Here is a 25716-nt window from a genome sequence, read left to right as displayed (position 1 = left end):
AGACTGTCCCTGCCCGTGCCTGGGACTGATCTTGCATCTCTTTAGATAGCAGATTACTTTTCCTAGGGTGAGACAGGGGGATGGAGTGGAGAGAGACTGACTAGAAGAGTGTATGTCGTGGAGAACAGTAAGGGGTGAAAAATACAGGAAATTGCCAAGGAAAGGGATGGAGTGTAGTGAGAGACTGACTAGAAGAGCGTATGTTCTGGGTATACTGTAGGGCAAGAAATACAGTAAATTGCTAAGGAATGGGATGGCGTGGAGAGAGAGACTAACTAGAAGAGTGTATGTCATGGAGAGAGTACCGTATGGGGCAGGAAATACTGTATAGAAAATCACTGAGGAAAGGGATGAAGTGGAGCAAGAGACTGACTAGAAGAGCGTGTCAGTATGGGATGGCGTGGATAGAGAGACTAACTAGAAGAGTGTATGTCGTGGAGAAAATACAGTATGGGGCAGGAAATACTTGTAGGAAATCGCTGAGGAAAGGGATGGAGTGGAGCAAGAGACTGACTAGAAGAGCGTGTCCTAGAGAAAATACAGCATGGGGCAAATAATACAGTAAATCGCTGAGGAAAGGGAACTACAAAATCTCGTCTGCCGGCAAGAATACAGCCGATCATTTTGCTGTAATCGGGTAGAGCTGCTTTAGACTCGGCACATTGTTTAGTCTCGCTCATTGTTTATATGGAGCACTTACTGAGGTTGTGTTGATGCCAGTGCACTTAAAAGTATTAGGCTGTGACTGTGTGTATTATTATTATTATTATTATTATTATTATTATTATTATTATTGTTTTTATTATTATTATTGATAGTATTATTGTTATTTTTATTTTTGCTGTTATTATGATTATTATGATTATTGATATTATTATTATTGCCACCACTATATTATTACCATGAGTAGTAGTGTCATTGTATCATTATTATTATTATTATTATTATTATTATTACCATTATCATTATCATTATTATCATTATTACTATTATTACAGTATGCACAGTTCTATTTATTTCTCACGTATATTCTTTGTACTGACGAGAGCATGTTTTTGTCGCCAAGCCTCATGCCCGAGAATAACACCAGATCTAGGTAACTCTTTAGCCTCTCTGTGCTGTCTCATGCTTGTATTTACGCATCACTGCATGCTGGTCGGTGTGCCGCTAGTGGACGACCGTGTAAACAATGGGAAGACTGACCCGAGCTTTCAGTTCTACAAGGCCTGCCAAAAATAGTGTGCAGATTTCAGTGTGAGTGACAAAGTATATTAAAGCTCAGATCATTTATAATATTTATCTGTCTATCTGTCTATCTATCTGTCTATAGCCAGATGCCATAATCTGGTAAGGGGTGGCCGTTTGTCTTTAGTTGTTTTACGGGGAGGGGCACTAACCCTCCGCCAACCCACTTGCTGACATGTAAGGAACACGTATGGGTTGGTTATATGGTTACCACCTAGTGTTGTAAATGGTTTGATAGATAGAAAAATACTGCATACCTTAGTCATACTTAAATCTAGTCTGTCTCTTAGTGATATAAGTACATCTCTCACACAAAATTGTAAGCAGAATTGAAATCACTGCACTACTTTTGGCAGAGTTCAAATTAATTAAAACTGGTGTGAGATTTTAAAAACTGCTCAATATAAGGCTGTTTTGAATTTGATTTTTGCCATACAGACGATTTTGAAAAGCTTGGAGATTTATTTTTGAACTGTGAAATTTAAATAAACATTTTAATTTGCTCATTTGGTACAAGAAATTTTCCCCAAACTTATAGAATTGTCTGTTTGGTAGCTGGAATAAAATTGGGGACATTGCCGGCACGTGAATGGTTGGAGATTGTAGCGTGTATTATTTTTTTGCCTCACTGCTTCAGTTGTTAATATGAATCAGATGTAATGGAGATGATGAGTATAATGATCCCCTCTTCTTTCATTATTATTATTATTATTATTATTGGTATTATTATTTTTTTAAACTTATATTTTGCTGTAGTGATGTTTCCTGGTCCACTACAGCGTCACACTATGCTTTATGTATCGCATGTGCTGCTGCCTGTTTATGTTCTGCATTCTGTATTGCTCTGTGTCACTCTATGGTATTATGTTACGGTGTTCTGTGTCACTCGGTGTTATGGTGTCGTGTGATGTGCTGTGTTATGTTGTCATGTGATGTGCTGTGTTATGTTGTCATGTGATGTGCTGTACTGTATTGTGCTGCTGCCTTTTGCTTTGAGTTGTGTATAGCTCTGTGTTATGCTATTCTGTGTTATGCTGTGTTGCTTTCTGTTGCTGTCTGCCCATGCTATCACACAACAAATTCTGCCCGTTTCCCTCCTTTCACTTATATGGGACTTAGTTGAGCTGATGAGTCATTATTTAAGTCATTAGTTAAGCAGTTACAAAACTAGTACTCTAACACTAATACGAAATTTTGTATAAACGAATAAAGTGTTTAAAAATGAATGCCATATCCCCACAAGACTGTTACAAGGACCAGATGAATTTAAAAAAGATAGGTTGAAATTTAAAAGTTTGATTATATTGTATCATATCAGACTTTCGATACAGTATTTAAATTCTACCTCACATACAGCTAAATTAACTGTTTTTTTTATTGTTTCATTTATTTATTTTTGCTACTTTCTCGGTTTTTTATGTAGCTTGGGAGAGACTTTGGACTGAAGGGGTTTCATTTGGTTGTCGTTAACCTGTTCAGAGTGAGAGGCTTTACTTGAATTGAATATAGTAGTGGTGGTGATGGTGGTGGTGGTGGTAGTAGTAGTAGTAGTAGTGATGGTAGAGCAGTGGTAGTGGTAGTGGTGGGAGTAGTAGTGGTAATGTTAGTAGTGGTACAGATAGTGGTTGTAATAGTACAGTACTGTAGTAGTAGTAGTAGTAGTGGTAGTAATAATTGTACTTGGTAGTAGTAGTAGTAGTTGTAGATGTAGCCCCAGGTTCACTAGAAATGTAAACCCAGTGGACTGCAGGCTGAAGTTATCCTCTTCCTGCAGTGCACCATCCTCCTTATGACAGGATAGGGAGGGCGTTCAGGGACGTTTGTATAGCCAGGCCGTGGAGCCACCCGGTCATATCCGTGCCACCACAGGAAGGGATCCCTCTCCACCATCATTAATCTGGAAGTAGCAAAAATAACTTATAAAAAAAAAAAAAAAGGATCCAAGAATTTAAACCTGCCCTCCTCCCTTTTTTTTATTTTGGGGGAAGATGAAAAAGACTCGTATCTTCCTCATCTTTTTTTATTATTATTATTTTTTATGTCTTTAGCACTGCATCTTGGAAACTGAATAGATTTTTTGCATTTATTTTGTGTTCTTGTTCTGTCCTGTATCTCTTTTGAATTTAAACTTTCGTAAATTCAAATTGCATATACGACGCAGCATAAGCAAAGATGGAGTAGCAAAGTGATATATTCTTAGTAGATAACTCAGCTTTAGGCAGTTATAAAGTACTGTCATTTATTTAGGTTATTTCATTCACTTGTTTATATAATGGAGGTTTTTTGGCCAGTCTTATAGTGTTTTGAATCTTGTGATAAAGTTTGAAAATAGGTATGGACAGTTTGGTGTGTACTTGAAAAATGTCACAGTAAATCTTAGTTATATGTGACCTTTTTTAATGTTCTTTTTTGCTGATATTTCCCCGATAAATTCACAGAAATATAGATTCAAAGTTCCACAGATAATCTACCTATGAAGTTGATTTGCCGATTTGCCCCAAGTGATGGTCAAAGTAGTGTAGAGAAAGGTGTGATATTTCTAACCTACCCTTAATGTCTCTTTTTGATGTTCTTTTTTGCTTTTATTTTCCCAATAGATTTACAGAGGCATAGATTAAAAGTTCCGTTGATAATCCGCGTATGAAGTCGATATGAAGTTTATTTGCCAAGTTCCCCCAAATGACGATAATATTAGTATGGAAAAAGCTGTTATATTTGTGACCTAACTTTGATTTTTTTTGTTTTTGCTGTTATTTCCCCTGATGAATTTACAGAGAAATAGATTAAAAGTTCCCATAATATCTACCTATGAAATTGATTTGCCAAGTTCCCCAAAATGACGATAATATTAGTATGGCAAAAGCTGTGATATTTGAACTCATCCCTGGTGCACAATGAGGGGCAGTATTTAGTAGAAGCCACAACTGGAAATTAAATATTGTGAAGTGTTCTGTTTTTGTCCTCATTTACTAACAGTTTTTGGTATATTTGCATTTTTGGATAGTCATAGTTATTCTGATCAAACCTGACTACCCCATCAGATAACCTAACTAACCTAAACTAACTAGCCAGAGGGAAAGATGTGACTGTCCAGAACTGCAATAATACTCACTTTTCTATCAACTTTGAGTCAACTTTGTAGGCATCACAGACCAATATCCAGATCACCACAGTTTCCACTCCTAGATATTACTCCTTGTTACTCATATTACCTTCCAGTCCCTCCAAGAAAAGTGGCTAGACTCATGTTATCTTCCTACCCTCCCCTACCTCAAAAAAATAAAAATAATAATAATAAAAAAAGGGTAGCCTGATCCCTGAGATGAGTTTGCACCAGGATTTGAACCCTGGTGTTAATGGGCAGGTGGATTTGTAACTTCCACTGCCAAACACTCACCCACACACCAACATACAGTAAAAAAGAATGTCCATAAAGGCAGTATGTATAACTACGAGATACTGTGACTTACTGTTTACATGTATACCTCGAGATGATTTGTAAATACGTCCTCTGATTTGTAAATATATCCATCTGTGAGTTAGGGCAGCCTCAGATTAAGGTCACAAAGGTTCGGTAATGTGAGTTAAGACAGTCAATTTAAGGTCAAAGGGGCTCGGTAAATATTCGTAAACGCCCCCTGTTGCTGACTAACCCTGCCCCCCATGGTCCGATCCCCAGACCAGCACCATTTCGACAACCCCGTGTACGCATATCAGTCAGTCAGCAAGTCCCAGCCCAACCTGCTAGAGAACGGCGGCCTCAACAACGGCTGCACCATCAAGAACAACCTCTCACTCAAGGACGACAAGAACCGCGAGTGGGAGAAACTGGGTACCTTCACCTTCCACGATGACTCCTGTAGCCTAGGTCAGTCGCAAGATCGGTAGGTAGGGTGTTGACAGCCGAACGGACTAACCCGCGCTTTTGATAGCCCGTTGCGACAAGTGGAAATGTTGGGTGGGAGAGAGAGACAGGTTTGAGCGTCAATTCTGTCTTCCCCTGTCTGTATTTCCCTTCCTTCCCCAGTCTGTATTTCCTTCTGTGTCTTCCTCTGTCAGTACTTCCCTCAGCCTGTGTCTCCCTCTGTTTGTATTTTCCCTGTCTTCCTCTGTCTGTATTTCCCTCTGCCTATGTCTTCCTCTGTCTGTATTTCCCTCTGCCTATGTCTTCCTCTCTCTGTATTTTCCTCTGCCTATGTCTTCCTCTGTCTGCATTTCCCTCCCTTCCTCTGTATTCCCTTTGCCAGTGTCTTCCTCTGTGTGTATTTCCCTCTGCCTATGCCTTCCTTTGTCTGTATTTCCCTGTCTTCCTCTGTCTGTATTTCCCTCACTTATGTCGTCCTCTGTCTGTATCTTACTGCCTATAATCTCCAGTCTTTTAAATGCAGTGTGTCCAGGCATCTTGAAATGAATGGCTCTTGAATTTGGCTCACTGCTACCTTGTTTTCATTTTTTCTAGGGAAGGAACAATCTTGTGGGCTTCTCTTCCTTGCATTAAAAAAAAAAAGAAAAAAAAAAAGCCCAGAACATTGGTGAAAGTAAAGAATTCATGCTTTACCCTGTGTCTCTCTCCCACCCACCATTACCCCACTCTGTTGCCACCTATCACCATCATCAGACAGTTAATATGACACACTGTTTTTTGACCATGACAGAGACCTCAAATATAACCCTTGCAAAACCCAGGAAATGTCCTTTAAATTTCCCCAGGCAGTTTTAAACCTCCATGTCTCCTCTCCTAATCTGTTTAAAATTATCTCATTAACCAAAATAAATTAAAAAAAATGTCCTTGGGCTGGTGAGGTTAAAATTCAGGTGCAGTACCTGAGTCCACATAGGTTTTTTGGTAGGTGATTTCTTTTTGATAAGGAAATATTTTGAAAGCTGCAATGCCTCTCAAAAATTTGGGAGTGTAGCCAATGTTGTGATGGTCAGAGGGACAGTAAATGGATGGATGAAACTGGAAATTTATTAGCAGTGAGGTCATTTTGATTTCTCTCCCATACTGGTGAGGGGGGCGCGATAGCACAGTGGTAGCGCGCTGGACTTGTGATCGGGGGATTGCAAGTTCGAGCCTCGCCCGGGCTGCCATGCCGGGAGGGGTAGCTCCCTCCTGTAACCCTAGCGGGGCTATATAGTCCAATTCAGGGCTTAGCTCGGGGGAACTCCATTTCTCCCATTTCTCCCATACTGGTGTTTTTAGGAGAGAGTGTGTGTGTATTTTTTTTGACATGGTAGGGCTCAGATGATGTTTTTTAAAATTTGAAAGTGGTTATAGAATTTATTTTGGATCTCTTTGTATGTATATTGTCTGTGGTAATTGAGATAAAGTTTACAGTTCACCAATGAAGATTTTTAAAAGAGTTTGTATATACCGTCCATGAACTGAGAGCCACTTCTTCACTGTGCCTTTCACCTTGGTCACTGTCCTGTCTCACTGGCTTGTATTCTCCCCAACACCTTTTCCCAGGTGATTTATTTGGCTTATTACACCTTGCCGTCCTCTTCTGTCTCACTGTCCCATATTCTTATTGGTTGAGGAAGCTCCCCAACACCTTTTCATAAGTAATTTATTTAGTTACACTTTGCCATCCTCTTCTTTGTTACTGAAATAATTTTAGTATCTCCATACTCTCCAGTAACATACAAAAAGATGTTAGCCAGCCATATCCAGAACTAAACCAGCAAGGAAGAGGTGATAGGGAACATCTTAATAACATGCAAAAGGTTATTAGCCAGCTGTATCCAAAAATAAATCAGTAAAGAAGAGGTGATAGGGAGCTTCCTAACCGCATGAAAATACTGCCCATTGCCCCCAGCACAAGCACATACACAGTAGTACAGTAGTGATGTTGGCTTTCCCTTGGCTTGTATTTATTATTATTATTATTATTATTATTATTATTATTATTAGTGTTATTATTTATTTATTTATCTTTTTTTAGTAGGTATTGGGAAGGATGGATGAGTTTCGTTGCATTTTTATTATTATTATTTGTATTGTGTTATTTATTTATTTATTTGCTTGCTTTGAGCAGATGTTAGAGAGGGATGGTTGAGATTTCATGCATTATTCCATCCATCCATCCATCATGCAATCCTACATTGCCCCATGAGGAGCGTAGGAGCCCGTGGCTAGGCAGTTGGTCCCAGCATTTCAGATGAGAGTGAATTAAAGTATTAATGATAATTATTATTAATATTATTTGTATTAGTATTATCATCATCATTTTTATAGTTTATTTGTTAATATATTTGTTTACTTTGACTAAGCAGATGTTGAGAGGGAAGGTTGAATTTCCTTGTATTTTTATTATTGTTATTATTATTAGTGTTTATTTTGTAGCAGGTGTTGTAAGTGGGAGAGTTGAATATTTTATATTTATATATTTATTTTTTCAGTTGGTGTTGAAATTTTTCATTTGTCTACACCCTGTTTACATAAATAGGTGTAAAATAGGTGTTACTTTGTAAATACTGAGCCGTAACAAGAGATTAATACCAGAATATGATACTAGTCATGAAGAAGTGCTATGGAAACGATGTAGAACCATAGCATTGTCTCATTCACCCATATAGGTTCAGGAAAAACACAGCAAAAGGACAGAAACATCTGCATACTTAAAATGAGTTATAATTAAGTTAAAATATGCTGTATATGTTAGTAGTGTGAGGTGGGGGGAGCGTAGTGATATGGCGGGGGACAGGGTAACATGGAGGTGATTTGTTTGTGGCCACCCCGTACGGGAGTAAGGCATCTGGCTATAGGTAGATTTACAGAATGGTAGTTGATTAGCACATAGACTAATAATTAGATGGATGTGTAGTGCGTCCATGAATGCGAGGCCTGTGTGGGCTACGATTGTCATTGAATAGTTGAGAGGAAGGATGGGACTGGAGTGTATTGGTGTTGTGATGAGGAGGGGTAGACTGAGATTATTTGGGCATGTGGAGAAGATGGAGGATGGCAGTAGGGTGTGCAAGGTGAGAAGTGTGAAGGTTTGCGAGAAGCAGACCAAAAAAGTCTTGGGATGAGGCCATAGAGTGTGGCCTCAAAGATAAGGGACTGAATCAAAAAGCTGCCAGAGATCAAGCAGCATGGAGAGCTGCCATTAGGTGACCAAGGCTGACGCAAGCGAGCATGTTAGAGCCTTTGTAAATAACACGATTCGATACAGTGGATGTAATTTTTTGTTATTTTTGTTAATGTTAGACCTTTGTTCAGTTTAGGAGAGGGATTTTGGACTAAGGTTAAATTCAACTTTCTATTTCTAACTTGAGGGATTAGGTGTGGCTTTGTGTGTATTGTGAGACCTTTCCTTCCATTCATTCATCCTCTGTCCATCTTTCATTCCTTCCTTCCTTCCTGCCATCCATCCATCTGTCTGTCCCACTTTCCCTCCCTATGTCCATCCCTCCCAGTCACCCTCTGTCTATTTCACCTTCGCTCCCTCCCTCCCTCCCTCTATCCATCCCTCCCACTCTCCCTCTGTCCATCTCACCTTCTGTCCCTCCCTCCTCCCCTCCATCCGTAATTGCATGGGGCTCCTGGACTTCGACTGCTGACCAACTTGACCAGTCACTATTCCCTGAGTGGCATCACATAAACAGTGAATTTCAACCACCCCTACTGTACTTCATAACCATTGTGTACGTCATATCATAACATTGTGTACTTCAAAACATAACTATTGTGCGCTTCACAAACATCACCTACTTCACAGCATAACCATTACATACTTCACAGCATAACCATTACATACTTCACAGCATAACCATTACATACTTCACAGCATAACCATGACATACTTCACAGCAAAACCATCACATACTTCACAGCATAACCATGACATACTTCATAGCATAACCATCACATACTTCACAGCATAACCATTACATACTTCACAGCATAACCATCACGTATTTCACAGCATAACCATTACATACTTCACAGCATAACCATTACATACTTCACAGCATAACCATCACATACTTCACAGCATAACCATTACATACTTCACAGCATAACCATCACATACTTCACAGCATAACCATTACATACTTCACAGCATAACCATTACATACTTCACAGCATAACCATTACGTACTTCACAGCATAACCCTCGCATGTTCTTCCCCTCCCCCCCAGCAGGTGCGGTTGGCGGCCACTATGACATCCCCACAACGCTACAACGTCAGGCGCGCGTCAAGGCCCTGGAGGCCGACGCGACCAACCCCAACCTCAACATATACCACTCCATCGACAGCCTCAAGGACAACAGGCTGGTTGAGCACGTGTACGACGAAATCAAACAGCGCCCTCCGCCACCCAAGGACCCAGGTGTGTGTGGGCATGGTATGGGGTCGGCAGATTGGGCGTAGGTGGGGGGTAAGTGGATGGGTGTGGTGTAGGTGGGTTGTGTGTACGAGGAAGTCAAACCGCCCCCCTGCCACCCAAGGACTCAGGTGTGTGTGGGCGTGGTATGGGGTCAGCAGATTGGGTGTAGGTGCGTAGGTGGGGGGTAAGTGGATGGGTGTGGTGTAGGTGGGTTGTGTGTACGAGGAAGTAACCCCCCCCCTGCCACCCAAGGACCCATGTGTGTGTGGGGCTGGTATGGGGTCGGCAGATTGGGTGTGAGTGGGTTGGGTTGTGTGTCAGTGAGTGGGTTGTGTTTGGATGTAGGTGGGTTGTGGGTGGGTGTAAGTGGGTGGGGTATGTGTGTATGTGGGTGTAGGTGGATTGTGAGTGAGTTTTAAGTGGGTGTGGGTGGGTTGTGTTTGAATGTAAGTGGGTGTTGGTGGGTTGTGTTTGAATGTATGTGGGTGTTGGTGGGTGTGTTCATGTTAAGTGGGTGTTGGTAGGTTGTGTTTGGATGTAGGTGGGTGTGTTTGGATGTAGGTGGGTGTGTTTGGGTGTAGGTGGGTGTGTTTGGGTGTAGCTTATGAAGCCCTGCATAGTTTCTTGTTTATTTGGATGCTGGTAGGGAGTGGCAGGCTGTCATCTCCATCTTCTTCTCTCTCTCTATCAGACAAACCTTCCTCACTCTGCTGTAGTTGGTTTATTTCCACCTGACAAGACCCCCAGGCCTGTTTTCATGTTGGTTAAGGAAGCTCCCTAACACCTCTTCCTCAGTGATTTATTTTTGGATATGGCTGGCTAATATCCCTTTCCCTATTATTCGTGCAGAGTATGGTGATACTGGAAGGATTTATTGAACATTGAAGGGGACAGTAAGGTGTAATAAACAAAATAAATCACTTAGGAAAAGATGTTAGGGAGCTTCCTTACTGACTCTAGTGCAGCCTAACCTTTCTTAACTCATATTGATGGCCACAAGTAGTTAGAATGGAGGGCTGATTTGACTAGTAACCAAGGAGACTCATGCCTGCCTCAAAATTAAGACCTGGCAGATTTAATGCAGGCACAGGTTAGTATTCAAGTGAGATTAGACCAGTTCCATTGGATGAAAACAGACCAACTAAAGTGTCTGCTTACAAATCCTTTCTTCAGCCTTAAGCTTGTCACTCAACACAAGCGAATCTAATCAGTTTGGCTCGTGTTTTTTGTAAATTACAGGCGGGTCCCATTATACGAGTGGGATATGTTAATGGTGGATTGTTGAAATAGTCCAAAGTCACATAATGGCTCAAAAAGAAGTATTGCAGAGTTCATATACTGGAGTATGTAAGTGGGATATGTTAATGGAGGACTGCAGAAATAATGGAAAGTCATACACTGCAAATGGATCGAAATAAAGTAAAGCAAATCTCATATACCAGATTATATGAGTGGGATATGTTAATGGTAGACTGCTGAGATAGTGGAAAGTCATATAATGAATCAAAAAAAGGTATTGCAAAGCTCAAATAGCGGATTACACATACTGTATATGAGTGTGATATGTTAATGGTGGACTGCAGGGATACTTGAAAGCCATATACTGATAATGGATCGAAAAAAAAAGAAAGCAAAACTCATATACCGGATTATACGAGTGAGATATGTTAGTGGTGGACTGCTGAGATAGTGGAAAGTCACATAATGGATCAAAAAAAGCATCACAAAGCTCATATAGCGGACTACTGTATATGAGTGAGATATGTTAATGGTGGACTGCTGAGATAACGGAAACTCATATAATAGATAGATATAAAGGATTGCGAAACTCACGCACAAGAGTTAACCATTACTCCCAGTCCATTTATGCAACAGGTCAACTCTGGAACTGTCTCCCTCTGTCTGTATTTCCTATTTCCTGTGATCTCCAGTCTTTCAATCGCAGTGTGTCCAGACATCTCAAAATGGACAGATCTTGACTTTGGCTCTGTTTTGTATTTTTTTTTTGGGGGGGGGCTCCTTCTTGCAAAAAAAGAAAGATAAATAAATAACAGAATACATAACTTATGGGAAAAATAGGGTACGTTAACTGGCCCTGCTGGCATCACTGGTTTTGGATCAAAATTGTCCTTTCTCGTATCATCAGTCTCTCGTAAAGTGGTTGCTCGTATAAAGGGACCCACCTCTACTTCTATTTCCCCTATCCAGCTGCATCTCTATTAGTTTTAATGCGAATACATGATGTCCACACATTATCTTGACATCCTTATGGCAGATATTAACATGTGGGAAATCATAATCTTGACACTAGTGGTGGATGAGGGTGCCCCTCATCCACTCACATGATGTAAAGCTACTCCAGGGTGAACCTTGTAGGGCAGGAAATAATTTAATGTGCTGGGTGGTAGCCATACAACCAACCCATATGTGTTCCCTACGTGTCAACAAGTGGGTTGGCGGTGGGTCAGTGCCCCTCCTCGTAAAACAGCTAACGCTGAGACATGTTGGCCACCCCTTATGGGATTATGGCATCTAGCAGTTGATTGATTGATTGTATTTATGATAATAAATACAATCAAGCTATATATAACTACCCCTGGGGGTAGGGGGGTTTTCAAGAATACTCCCCCAGTATCCCTGCTTGTCGTAAAAGGCGACTAAAAGGGTTGGCGGAGGGTTAGTGCCCCTCCCCGGAAAACAACTAACTAAAAAAACAAACAAGAAGCCTCGGACAAGGACTGACCAAACGTTGACGACCCAGGACCGGACAAAGGACTTGGTAATGTGTACATGGAATGTAAGAGGAGCGAATGATGAGGTGAAAGAGAGAGAGATTGTCCAGGTGCTTGAGGATGCGAAAGTGGATGTATGTGGAATAACTGAAACAAAATGGAGAGGAGAAAGTGTGAGAGAATGGGAGTATGGATGGGGTATATGTGCAGGAGTAGATGAGAATGAGAGGGCAAAGGAAGGAGTGTGTATAGTTGTGAGTAAAAGATGGAAGAAGAGCATAAGACAGTATGGATCAGTTGGGTCAAGGATTGTGTGGGTAAAGTTGAAAGTTGGAATACAAATGTGGGCGATTGTGTGTGTGTATGCGCCAACGCAAGATCGTGCTAGAAGAGTGAGAGAAGAGTTCTGGACAAATGTGGAAGTGTGCATGGAAAAGTTTGGAAGGAGTGAGAGAGTGTTTTTGATTGGTGATATGAATGGTAAAGTTGGTAATGTGAAGGTGGATGGAATAGTTGGTGAGTGGGGTGTGCCTGCTGAGATAGATGAGAATGGGAGTGCGCTAGTGGACATTTGTGCTGGGAGGGGGTTGGTAATAGCCAATACCCTCTTCAGGCATAAAATGATCCACAGGTATACATGGCGAGTGATGAGAAGGGTGGGTGGTGAACTGAATGAAAGGAAGGCAATGATTGATTATGTGTGTGTGGATGAAAGGATGCGAAGATGTGTAAAGGATGCAAGAGTGTATAGAGGTTGGGGGAGTGGACTTTCTGACCACTACTTGGTGGTGGCCAGAATTAGGTTGCAAGTAAGATGGAGGAATAGAAGAAGGGAAAGACGAGAGGAAGGAGTAGTTGCAAGGAGAGTGGAAAGGTTACAAGAGGATGAGAAAAAGGCAGAGTATAAGAGAGAAGTGGAGGAACGATTGGGCAAATATGAATTGGAGCAGATGGGAGACGTGGAAGGTGTGTGTAAGATATTTACAGAAGAAATATGTGCAGCATGTGATGTGGTGTGTGGAAGGAAGAGAAGACGGAGGGGGGTGCAAGGAACAGCGTGGTGGACTGAAGAGGTGAAACAGGCTGTGGCACAAAAGAAGAAAGCATACAATGAATGGATGAGAAATAGGGGCGTGGAAGAAGTTGAGAGGTGGAAGAGAGAGTTATATGTGGAAAGGAAGAGAGAGGTGAAAAGATTAGTAAGAGAGAGTAAGAAGAGAGTGGATGAGGAATTTGGAAGGAATTTGAGTGTAAAGTGGAGGGACTGTAAGAAAATGTTCTGGAGAGAAGTGAAAAGAGTAAGACAGGGTGGAAGTGAAGTTAGCAGGGGAGTGAAAGATAAAAATGGTAGATTACTAGTGGAGAAGGGAGAAAAAGTGAGCAGATGGAGAGAACACTTTAAGGAATTGTTGAACGTGGAGGATGGAAGTAATGCGAGTATAAGTGGCTGGGGAATGGATGGGAGAAGGAGGGAGGTGAGAAGACAGGAAGAAATCAGTAGGATGGAAGTTGTGGAAGCAATGAAGAAAGTTAAATCGGGGAAAGCCCCAGGAATTGATGGAGTGTGTGGTGAAATGCTGAAGCATGGGGGAGAGACAGTAGTAGAATGGATGTGGAAGATGTGCAGATTGGCCTGGGAGGAAGGTAGAGTCCCGGAGGATTGGAAGTCAGGTATAATTATTCCCTTGTACAAAGGAAAAGGGGAAAAAGAAGTGTGTGGTAATCATAGGGGCATTTGTCTTCTTAGTATAATAGGAAAAGTGTATGGTAGGTTACTTATAGACAGAGTTAGAGAAAGAACAGAGAAATTAGTTGGAGAAGAACAGGGAGGCTTTAGGAAGGGAAGAGGTTGTGTAGATCAGTTATTCATTCTTAGATCTTTAGTGGAAAAGTTTCTAGAGAAGGGAAAGAAGTTGTATGCGGCTTTCATGGATTTGGAGAAAGCATATGACAGGGTGGATAGACAAGGATTGTGGAAAGTGTTAAGAATATATGGAGTAGATGGGAAGTTGTTGAATGCTGTGAAGAGTATGTACGATGATGCGAAGGCTGCAGTGCGTGTGGATGGTGAACTAAGTGAATTTTTCTCTGTGAAAGTTGGTTTGAAACAGGGATGTGTCATGTCTCCATGGTTGTTCAATCTGTACATGGATGGGGTAATAAAAGAGGTACAAGGTAGGGTAGTGGATGTTGGAGTGGCCCTGGTGAGAGAGGATAGTGTTTGGAAACTCCCTGTACTGTTGTTTGCAGATGATACTGTGTTGTTGAGTGAAGACGAAGGGGAGCTGCAAGGCTTGGTGGATGAGTTTGAGAGAGTGTGTAAGAAACGGAACCTAAAGGTGAATGTAGGGAAGAGTAAAGTGATGGTCTTTGAGAGAGGTGAAGTCAGTGAATGTACAGCGAGGTTGGATGGTGAGGAATTGGAAAATGTGAGTACGTTTAAGTATTTGGGTAGTGTGATGAGTAAGGATGGAGGTTTGGAGGATGAAGTGCTTGAAAGGGTACAGCAGGGAAGAAAGGTTGCTGGTTCCTTAAAAGCAGTGATAAGAAACAGGGAAGTGAGCATGGAAGTAAAAAAGTTACTACATGACAGTATTGTGATACCAACTCTAACGTACGGAAGTGAAGCTTGGACATTGTTGGAAGGACACAAGTCAAGAGTGAGAGCAGTGGAAATGAGTTATTTAAGAGGAGCCTGTGGAGTCACGTGGAGAGACAGGCTGACGAATGAGGATATAAAGGAGCGTTGTGGTGTGGATGTGGATGTGATAGGAAGCGTTGTGAGGAACACACTGAGGTGGTTTGGCCATGTGGAGAGGATGGAGGGTGAAAGATTGACGAAGAGAGTGTATGTGAGTGAGGTGGAGGGTGGAAGAGGGAGGGGGAGACCGAGGATGAGATGGAGGGATGGGGTGGAGAGGTATATGAGAGAGGGGGGTGTGAGTTGGGAGCAGGGCAGTGAAATGGCGGGGGACAGGGCGACTTGGAGGCGATTTGTTTGTGGCCACCCCAAACGGGATTGAGGCGTCTGGCAATAGATAGATAGATAGATAGATAGTCTGAGACTGTACAGATAATTTGTGGACACCTTGTAAAATTAGACAGATAATTCTCATTTATGATTCTTGGTTATAATTATCTCTTAAGACAGGATACAGTTTTTATTCATATTTATTCTCACACATTTATTTGAAGATATAACTAGGCATTAATTTATTTCATTTATAGCTATATATAACTAGGCATTATTTATCCCATTTACAGCTAGGTGAACATAACGATTCCTTCATATACCTTAACTACATCTTTTCCTTTATCACTGCATTTTGCTTTTGCAGATTAAATTTTTAATATTCATAGTAATAATAATGTACACATATTTCCATTTTTGTATATTATAATTTATACTATCACATTCTTTAATAATACTAGACTACTAACGTCCAAATTTGTTCTTGCATTAGTTATTTTGACAGTTACAAATGAAGTTAATGTATGATGCTGTAAATGAGTAAATGGGTCATTGTTTTCAATATATTAATAAACTATGCATACATTTCAGCTTCTAGGATGATGAATATGTTCTTACTAAGATTATCGACGTTTAAATATTTGAAAGCATTTGAAAATGTGATATGTTTGTTCCTTGTAATTTAGCTATAGTAGAAGACCCCTCTGGGGAGAGGGGGAAAGAATACTTCCCCAGTATCCCTGCTTGTTGTAAGGGGTGACTAAAAGGGCCCTTTTTGTCCCCCAATCTTTCTCTCCTTGCTGTGCCTTCCTGTCCTGCCTCTGTCCTCAATATTTCTGTCTCGTCTGGCCTTTATTATCCCTCTACTCCTACAATGCCACATAGCCATATTATGGCATGCTGCTAAATCTTCATTGTTCCTTCCTATTCCTATAGAAAAAGAGGCAGTGAGCTGTCACTAGAAAAAAGAGTAAATAGCTTGAAATAAAAGAGAAAAGAGAAAAACATAGATATAATTATAAATCATTGAGCAGAAAGAATAATATAAAAAGAAGTTGACTTAGGATGGAGGAGAAAAAAATAATAGTGACCCAGTAATTTCTATTTGCACTCATAATGTCCAGCATCTCACCTTTTCAGTTCAATGTCCCACATTTTTAAAAGTTGTTCTTCCTATTTCCAAAAAGTTTTATTCAACATATTAAATTATCTTTGAGCAGGGAACAAGAGTAATTTAAAAGTGACCCAGTAATTTCTGTCCGCAGTCTTAATGTCCACCATCTTACATTTCCACTTCACTGCCCCACAGATTTCAGCCGAACATCAGTAACAGGGAATCTCTACTACTTATAGGTATACGTCACCTATATAACCTCTTGATGTATAGAGAGAATGTTAGTGTACATCTGTTGCCCGCGTGTCCCTTTATGTATGCCCACGATTTATTTATTTTTTTCTACACTGAAGAGTTTTTGTGTTTAAATGTTTCTCTCTCTCTCTCTCTCTCTCTCTCTCTGTTGCCTTCGTGTCACTTTGCATATGCCCACAATTATTATTATTATTATTATTATTATTTTTTTTTTTTTACAACACCAAAGAGTTTTCATTTTTTTAATTGTTTTCTCCTTATCTTTTTTTTCCTGTCTTCGTGTCCTTTGCATATGCCCACAAGTTTTATTTTTGTTTATTTTTGTTTTTTTTTTATGCCACACTGGATGTTTTCGTGTTCAGGCATTTTAAAATTTTGAATACCACACTGGATGTTTTCGTGTCCAAGCATTTTTAAATTCTTGACCAGCACATTAGACTCTCAGTAAACACATGCAAATCAGTGTAGAGGCGATGTTTTGTTGCCGTATGTATAAATTGACGAGCTGTGCATGTGGCTGTTGTGTTGATGCAGTATTGATGTAGCTTATGTGTTGTTGAGACATTTATAGATGGTTCAGGAAGTTCCCTAACACCTCTTCCTTAGTGATTTATTTTTGGATATGGCTGGATAATGTCCTTTTCTTCCTTAGCGATTTATTTTTGGATATGGCTGGTTAATATCTGTTTGTATATTATCTGTGCTGAGTATGGTGTTATTTGAATGATTTAAGTGACACAGAAGAAGTGAGTATTGTGTAATAAGTAAAATAAGTCACATAAGAAAAGGTGTTAGGGAACTTCCATAACAGATGGAAATGCGAACCTATGGGTGGTATTGTGGTGTATTTAGGAGAGCTTACTTAACACCTCTTCTTTACCAGTTTATTTCTGATTCTGCTCCATTACTTTATTCTTGTGTTATTCATGCAATCCATGTTGATATTGAAAAGAGAAACAAAACAGAGGATAGTAATGAGGAGGTTGGAAATTAAATTGCTTAGGAAGCGGTGTTAGGGAGCTTCCTCAGTCAATGAGAATACGAGCTGATGTCTCACTGAGCCAGAATTTATATGTACAGCTTACCCACCAAATATATGCCCAATATAATCCTCATTTACCCCTAGCCTGCCTTTCTTATAGGACTTTGGCTGGGGAGCTTTGGCCAAAAAATTTATATGGAATTGCTTGTTTATCTATCTGTCTTTCTTTGTATACCCAGACCCCTTAATCCTGTAAGGGTTGGTCACAAACAAATCACCTCCATGTTGCCCTGTCCCCTGCCATTACACTGCCCCCCCCCCCACCCACTCCCAACTCACACTCCCCTCTTTCATACACCTCTCGACTCCATCCCTCCATCTCATTCATTAATAGGAACATTAAAACCCAAGCAAGGATGTTGGAGCATTTATAAACGATATGATACGATGTTGATTATAAACGATACGATATGGTGATTCCCAATTAAATCATTCTTGCCCTCCAATGAAACAGTCTGGAATACTGTAAGTCGTTGATGTCAGCATTGAAGGTAGCTGTTGTTGTCACTGTTGGCAGACTTGTTGGCAGACTTCCACCCTTAAGCATGGTGTGTCTGTGCTTTGTGTTGTCACTGGTGCTCCATCCTCATCTCAAATAATTTTCTTTTCGCCTCGATGTCTTTGGATGATTTTACACAGATGGATGGGAACATTTCAGATTGGAGGGAGTAGAAATAGCCATCATTATCTCATGGTGGTATGTGGTGGTGACCATCATCCACTCACTTGATGTAGTGCTGCCTACTTCTTCTTTCACCTTTATCATTCTTTTTCTGTGCCTGCCCTCCTCTCTTCCTATTTCTCCCATCTTTCCTGTCACTTTTTATTCTTCTTCTTTCCTTTTCAGGTGGCTTTACATTGAGTGACAAGCCTAATGGTTTCCTGTAAGCCAGGAAACCATTTACAACGCTGGGTGGTAACCATATAACCAAACCATACGTGCTCCCTACGTGTCAACATGTGGGTTGGTGGAGGGTTAGTGCCCCTCCCTGTAAAACAACTAACTCAGAGACAAACAGCCACCCCTTACGGGATTATGGCGTCTGGCTAGAGATAGATAGATGGATAAATTAATAAGGGTTACATTGAAGCCAGTCTGATACCTCCATCATATGCTAAATATGAATGACATTCCTTTGTTGAATAAAATTTTATGGTGGCAGCCAGAATAAAACAAAAAAATGAAAAAAAAATATATATATATTATCATTCAAAAGGATAAAGGAGGGGAGAGGGAGGCTGAGGATGAGATGGACGGATGGAGTGGAGAGGTGCATGAGAGAAGGGGATGTGAGCTGGGAGCACGGCAGTGAAATGGCAGGCGACAGGGTGACATGGAGACAGTTTGTTTATGGCCACCCCTTACAGGATTAAGGCATGTAGCAGTAGATAGATAAATAGATAGATAGAAAAAATAAAAGAGACCCCTCATACTGGAGAGGTCAAAGCCATCCATAGTCCTGTATGTCATTGTGTGTATGTCTGATTCTGTGTGCACCTCGTTAATTCCATGTGTACATCATTAATTCTATGTGCACCTTGTTAATTCTTTGTGTAGTTAGTGATTGTGTGTGTAATATAATCTCTTTGTCTCTCCATCAGCTTAGTATATTCCTTTTACCTTAACTTGGCCCAAATTTTCATCCTTTTGTAGCTTATTTCACATAGCTCACTGGTGGAATAAAGCAATACCATCACCCCAAATCCTTCTACAGCACTTCTTTGTGACTAGCATCATATTCTAGTATTATTCTCTACAACTCAGCATTCAAGATGGAGAGATGGCAGTTTTAGGCCAAGGTAAGAGTGAGAAGAGTTTAAATAGATTCTTGCAAGCACTTCTTTGTGACTAGCATGATGTTCTACTGTACGATTAATCCATTACAACTCAGAATTCATGGTGGAGGAATGACAATTTTGGGCCAAGTTAAGAGTAAAAAGAATTATAGATTCTTGTTATTAAAATGCCACATTCATAAGTATAATATTATGCTGTTGTGTTTGCTCAGCTTGCTGCAGGAAAAGTGCTCAGAGTGTGTCAGTGAGGTAAGCATTGTTTACAAATGTGTGAGTTTTGTTAATACTTGGAGGAATGATTGGTTTTAGCTCTGTCATTTATTTCAGCTGTTATTATTATTGTTATTGTTAGGTGGTAGGTAGAGGCAACCATCATCCACTCACTTGATGCAGTGCTGCCTACTTCTTCCTTCACCTTTATCATTCTTTTTGTGTCTGCCCTCCTCTCTTCCTATTTCTCCCATCTTTCCTGTCACTTTTTATTACTCTTCTTTCCTTTTCAGGTGGCTTTACATTGAGTGACAAGCCTAATGGTTTCCTGTAAGCCAGGAAACCATTTACAACGCTGGGTGGTAACCATATAACCAATCCATACGTGATCCCTACGTGACAGCAAGTGGGTTGGTGGAGGGTTAGTGCCCCTCCCAGTAAAACAACTAACTCAAAGACAAACGGCCACCCCTTATGGGATTGTGGCATCTGGATATAGATAGATAGATAAATACAATAGATACTTTTTTTTAATTGCATTTGTGGTGTTGGTGTACTAATGCTCCATCTCTCACAACCTCAAGGATGGATAAATGAATGTTTTATGTGGATTTCAATTTAAGGTTAAAATCAAACTTCTTTTTCCTGTGTCTGCAATAACTACTAAAAATCCTGCATTCTATGGTGAAGTTCAGCTGTGCAAGACCTAACCTAACTGCAAAAGCCATGTACTTCACTCTCCCTTCCTTTCCAGAGTTGGGGGCAAAGGATGCTGAAGTTAGGGCTGAAGTACGTGGCTTTCACAGTTAGGTTAGGGTTGGTTTATGCAGTGATGTGCCTGTAGGGGTGGCTGGGGTGGCACTGGCTCTGTAAAATTATATTGTATCATTTATAAAGCCTCAAACATGCATGGGTCTTGTTTATAAAGGCCCCAATCTGCTAGCGATGGCCTTGATTACCTATTGGCAGCTCTCCACGCTGCTTGATCTCTGGCAGCCCATGTGTCCTTTTGAAATATACAAAGTTTTTTTTTCTGCGAGACACCTCATAGCCACCCCATTTTTAAAGTCCCATGTACACCCCTGAATGTGTGTTATATATATGAATAACTCTGTAGAACTGGACTTTATGAATTTTAACATTATTCCTTGTCATATTGAATTGCTCGATGCTCAGACCAACTCACATTCACCCAGCCTGGCTCTATAATGCCCCCTCTCTTTCTCCTCCCCTGCTGCTCTCGGCCGCAAGCAGTGTTTACGATATTCCGGAGAAGTGGGTCGTGTAAGTTTGGTGCGTACTAGACAAGGGATCCAGTGTTGCCCGGACTAATGCTCTTTGCAACGGGGATCACTGGTAACTCTCTTTTTCTCTCCCTCTCTCTCTCTCTCTCTCTCTCTTTTTTCCCCTCCCTCTCTCTCTTTTTTTTACCTTCCCCCTTTTTTCTCCCATTAACTCTCTTTGTCCCTCCCTTCCTCCCTCCTTCTCTTTCTTTTCCCTTCTCCTTTTCTCACCCATTTCTTCCCTCTTTTTTTTTTTATCTCCCTTTCTCTCTTTTCCTGATATTTTCCTCTCTTTTTCTCTCTCTTTCCCTCCCTCTTTTTTTCTCTTTTTCATCCTCTTTTTAATCTTTCCCTCTCTCTCATTTCTCTCTATCTTTTCCCCACCTTTTCTCTCTCTCTCTCTCTCTCTCTCTCTCTCTCTCTTCTCTTTTTCCCCTCCCCTCCCCCCCTTTTTTTTCCTCTCATTTTTTCTCCTGGATCTCTCTCCATTTTTCTCTCTTTCCCTCCCCCTTTTTCCTCTTTGTTTCTCTTTTCCCTCCCTCTCTTTTTTCTCCCTTTTTTCCCTCCCTCTCTTTTTTTTCTTTTCCTCTCCCTCTCTTTTTTTCTCTTTTTTCCCTTCCCTCTCTTTTTTCCTCTCTTTTTCCTCTCCCTCTCTTTTTTTCTCTTTCCTCTCCCTCTCTTTTTTTCCTCTCTTTTTCCTCTCCCTCTCTTTTTTTCTCTTTCCTCTCCCTCTCTTTTTTTCTCTTTCCTCTCCCTCTCTTTTTTTCTCTTTTTCCTCTCCCTCTCTTTTTTTCTCTTTTTTTCCCTCCCTCTCTTTTTTTCTCTTTTTTCCCTCTCTTTTTTCTCTCTTATCCCCTCCCTCTCTTTTTTTCTCTTTCCTCTCTCTCTCTTTTTTCTCTCTTATCCCCTCCCTCTCTTTTTTTCTCTTTCCTCTCTCTCTCTTTTTTCTCTCTTATCCCCTCCCTCTCTATTTTTCTCTTTTTTCCCCTCCCTCTTTTTTTTCTCTTATCCCCCTCCCTCTTTTTTTTCTCTTATTCCCATCCCTCTTTTTTCTCTCTTTTTCTTCTCCCTCTCTTTTCTCTCCTTTTTTCCCTCTCTCTTTTTCTTTCACTTTTTTTTTTTTTTTTTTTTTTTTATAGAGTCCATGCTAGCTTTTTAAAATTGGCGCCATATTTTGTACTCCTATGAATTCTTTAAGGTAGAATGCTGTACATATTTTGCTCGCTGATTCGTCCCAGGTAGTGCTTAACACTTTTTGCTCTGTGATTCATCCAAGGTAGTGCTTAACATTTTTTGCTCTGTGATTCATCCAGGGTAGTGCTTTACATTTTTTCCTCGATGATTCGTCCAAGATAGAGTGCTTTATATTTTTTGCTCGTTGATTCATCCAAGGTAGAGTGCTTTACATATTTTGCTCTTTGATTCATCCAAGAGATTTTTTTTTGTTTTTCTGTTATCTCTGTCTTTTGTTTGTACCTGAGGCTCTATTTTCATCAGTTAAGGAAGCTCCCTAACACCTGTTTCAATGTGATTTAGTTTGCTTATTACACCTTACTGTCCTCTTTGGTGTTAAATAAATCCTTCCAGTATCACCGCCCTCTGCATAAATAACATACAAGGGGATACTAACCAGCCATATCTTAAAATAAATCACAAAGAAAGAGGTGTTAGGGAGAAGACTGCACTGCACTCCACAAAGCAGTGTCTTGTGTTTTGTGGGGGTACCTTGGTCTAACTTTATTATCTTTTGTCTCTCTCTTCTCTAAAATGAGTAGCAGATGGAAATGCGTCGGGAACATTTATTTATTCATTTATTTTATTTTTTATTGAGTTACTGTTGCTTCTAAATGGATGTTTGTTATTGTCACTTGGTTATCAAAATGAGTAGCAGATGGAAATGTGTCAGGAACATTTATTTAGCTGTCTGTTCAATTATTTATAGACTTGTTGTTGCATTTCAGTGTTTGCTGTTGTCACTTGGCCATCCAAATGAGTAGCAGGTGGAAAAGTGTAAAGAGCATTTATTTATTTATTTGTATGATATTTCTCTGTAATGTACCGCACCGTCTTTTAAACCACCGTAGTTGCCTGTATTTTGTATTTATTTTGTTCTGTTTTATGCCTGATCTATGTTAAATTGTAGACAGCTGGTTGTCAGAATTATCACTCTGTCTCCTAGCTATTAAAAAAAAAAAAACAAAAAAAAAAAAAATTATGTAACCGAGCCTAAAATGAAATACAGCTTTACCTCCATGAAATACAAACTGCCAGAGGGTTACAGTGCATGATCGTAGACCCTTTGTAATATAAGTTTCAGATTTCAGATGTTTAGGTATTTTTGTGTGTTGGTGAGAAAGAGTGCTGCCTGTATAGATGGTCCACTGTGACAGGTGCAGATGTTAGGTGGGAGAGAGATGCAGGTTAGAGTTTCAGTTCTTTCTTTCTTCTAACATTTTGGCTTATGCAGACTCCATGAAGGTGAGAATGAATAAGAAGTGAAAGATCAGAGACATACCCCTGCATATTCACTTCACATTCCATATTTCTATCTATCTATCTATCAATCAACCTATTGCCAGATGCTGTAATCCCATAAGGAGTGGCCACAAGCTAATCGCCTCCATGTCGCCCTGTCCCCCACTATTTCACTGCCCTGCTCCCAGCTCACACACCCCTCGCTCATATACCTTCCTACTCCATCCCTCCATCTCATCCTTGGCCTGCCCCTCCCTGTCCACACTCCACCCCACTCACATACACCCTCCTTGTCAGTCTTTCACTCTCCATCTATATTTCCTAAATGCCTCCATGTCGCCCTGTCCCCCACCATTTCACTGTCCTGCTCCCAGCTGACACCCCCCTTTCTTATGTACGTTCCTACTCCATCCCTCCATCTCATCCTTGGCCTCCCCCTCCCTCTGCACCCCCCCACCTCACCCACATACACTCTCCTCGTCAGTCTCTCGCTCTTCATCTGTATTTGCATGGGTAGAAATGTCTCGACTTTACAACTTCCTGTTCATTCTCTTTGAAAAATGGGTTCTGTGCAGCCAGAAATGGTAAAGAAATTAAAGAAACTATCCTGTCTCTCTTTCCCAGATTCAAACACTAACCTGTCTCACTCCTACTCAAGAATGCTGTGTCTTTGTATGTTATAGGAGAAATAAATGGGATGGGGGCTTAGGATGGCACTCCAACTCCCTTTACTGGTGCGTGGAATGTGCTAACCCCACTTCGTAACTCTTATACTTTTCAGCCAGCCTCATAGCTCCTTCTTGTGAGCTTAGAAAGATACTGAGCATTCTTTCACTTGTATCATTATCAATTCAGTGCTGTATGTATGAAGTTTTATGAAGTGTTTTACGTATTTATTATTCTACAGTAATGGTACAGTGTTAATGTTGTGTTAATGTTTGTTTTTTGAATGCCAGAGTATAAGGATGGTGGGTGGAAGTATACCTAAGATTTTAAAAACAGGGTTGGCCAAGGGAGGGTTAAGTTTGATGTAGAGATGGCCCAAGAAGAGTTTTTCGAGGGTTCCAGGGCTGTCCTTAAGAAATCAGGGGTGGCCAGGTATATTTCAGGGATGGCCATGTATTTTAAGTGTTTTTCAGGCATGACTAGGTATATTTCAGGGATAGCCATGTTTTTCAGGTGTGGCCGGGTATATTTAAGGGATGGCCATTGCTAATCTGGCCACCACTCTCCCTACGGCCACTGACGATGAGAGTAATTCAATTTTGGCCCAACAGAGTCTGAGTATGACCACCTGACGTACGCACGGCCGGTGGGTGAGGTAAAGCCACACTACTACACAATGGCCTCACAGCTACGACGCTCAGCAGACAAACTCCAGGCTGAGGGGGCTACCGGGGCTACTGGGGGGGGTCCTGGGGCTGCTGGAGGGGGTCTGAAGGCTGCTCCTTCTTCCGTCATGCCCCGTCACTCACCCCAGGCCTCTTCCTCCTCGTCCTCCTCCAACGAGATGAATATTTCCTGTCCTGAGGTGGTGATGAATGGAGAGCGCGAGGCTAAGGAGGGCAGCTTTAGGGCCGGAGATGACGAGTACACCAAGCTACGCCTCAACAACAACAACAACAACCTGGACGAGCCGACCCCAAACTCTGAAAAGCGAGGGTACGCCAAGTTTGACGATGATTTCAACGTGACCGCCACCTCCATCCTCAGTGACTCGGACGGCAGCCATGTAACCGCATCTGACATTTAAAAGTATCCACGGCAACCTCATCTCCATGGCAACACAACCTCATTTGAAATTTAAAAGTATCCATGGCAACACAACCACATCTGAAATTTAAAAATATCCATGGCAACCTCATCTCCATGGCAACACAACCTTTTCTGAAATTTTAAAGTATCCATGGCAACCTCATCTCCATGGCAACACAACACCATCTGAAATTTAAAAGTATCCATGGCAACACAGTCTCATCTCCATGGCAATACAACCTCATCTTAAATTTAAAACTGTCCATAGCAAAACTTTAAAAATTTAAACTACAACACATGAAAAAATTATCCTAGAAATGTGAAAGCCTTATGTGTCATACTCTTTCCACTCTAACTTGGCCTGAAATCACCATCTCTCCATCTTCAATACTGACAGGCACATCAGAAATTGAAACTACCTTTGTCTCACATCCTGATAAGTAATTCAGTCGTTATTCCAGAAGGGAGGAAGGATTTTCATTTGAACACCTGGTTTGGA

The 25716-nt window shown here is 40.8% G+C and overlaps 1 protein-coding gene across 1 annotated transcript in view; it reads left to right on the top strand.

Annotated features, from left to right (window-relative positions):
- LOC145417135 (uncharacterized) overlaps nucleotides 1-25264 on the top strand; it is a 59165-nt gene extending 33901 nt beyond the window's left edge. Inside the window, exons 18-20 of the mRNA XM_080285914.1 lie at nucleotides 4925-5113; nucleotides 9398-9586; nucleotides 24740-25264. Coding sequence (XP_080142040.1) covers nucleotides 4925-5113; nucleotides 9398-9586; nucleotides 24740-25215 — 854 coding nt within the window. The 3' untranslated portion in view covers nucleotides 25216-25264. The remainder of the gene's footprint in view (nucleotides 1-4924; nucleotides 5114-9397; nucleotides 9587-24739) is intronic.
- The last annotated feature ends 452 nt before the right edge of the window (nucleotides 25265-25716 follow it).

Source organism: Coenobita brevimanus, chromosome 109 (genome assembly GCF_032717465.1).
Source record: "Coenobita brevimanus isolate Jiangsu-jjx chromosome 109, ASM3271746v2, whole genome shotgun sequence".
Classification (NCBI taxonomy): Eukaryota; Metazoa; Arthropoda; class Malacostraca; order Decapoda; family Coenobitidae; genus Coenobita; species Coenobita brevimanus.
Note: the sequence above shows the minus strand (reverse complement) of the source record. Positions and strands in the feature narration are given on the sequence as shown.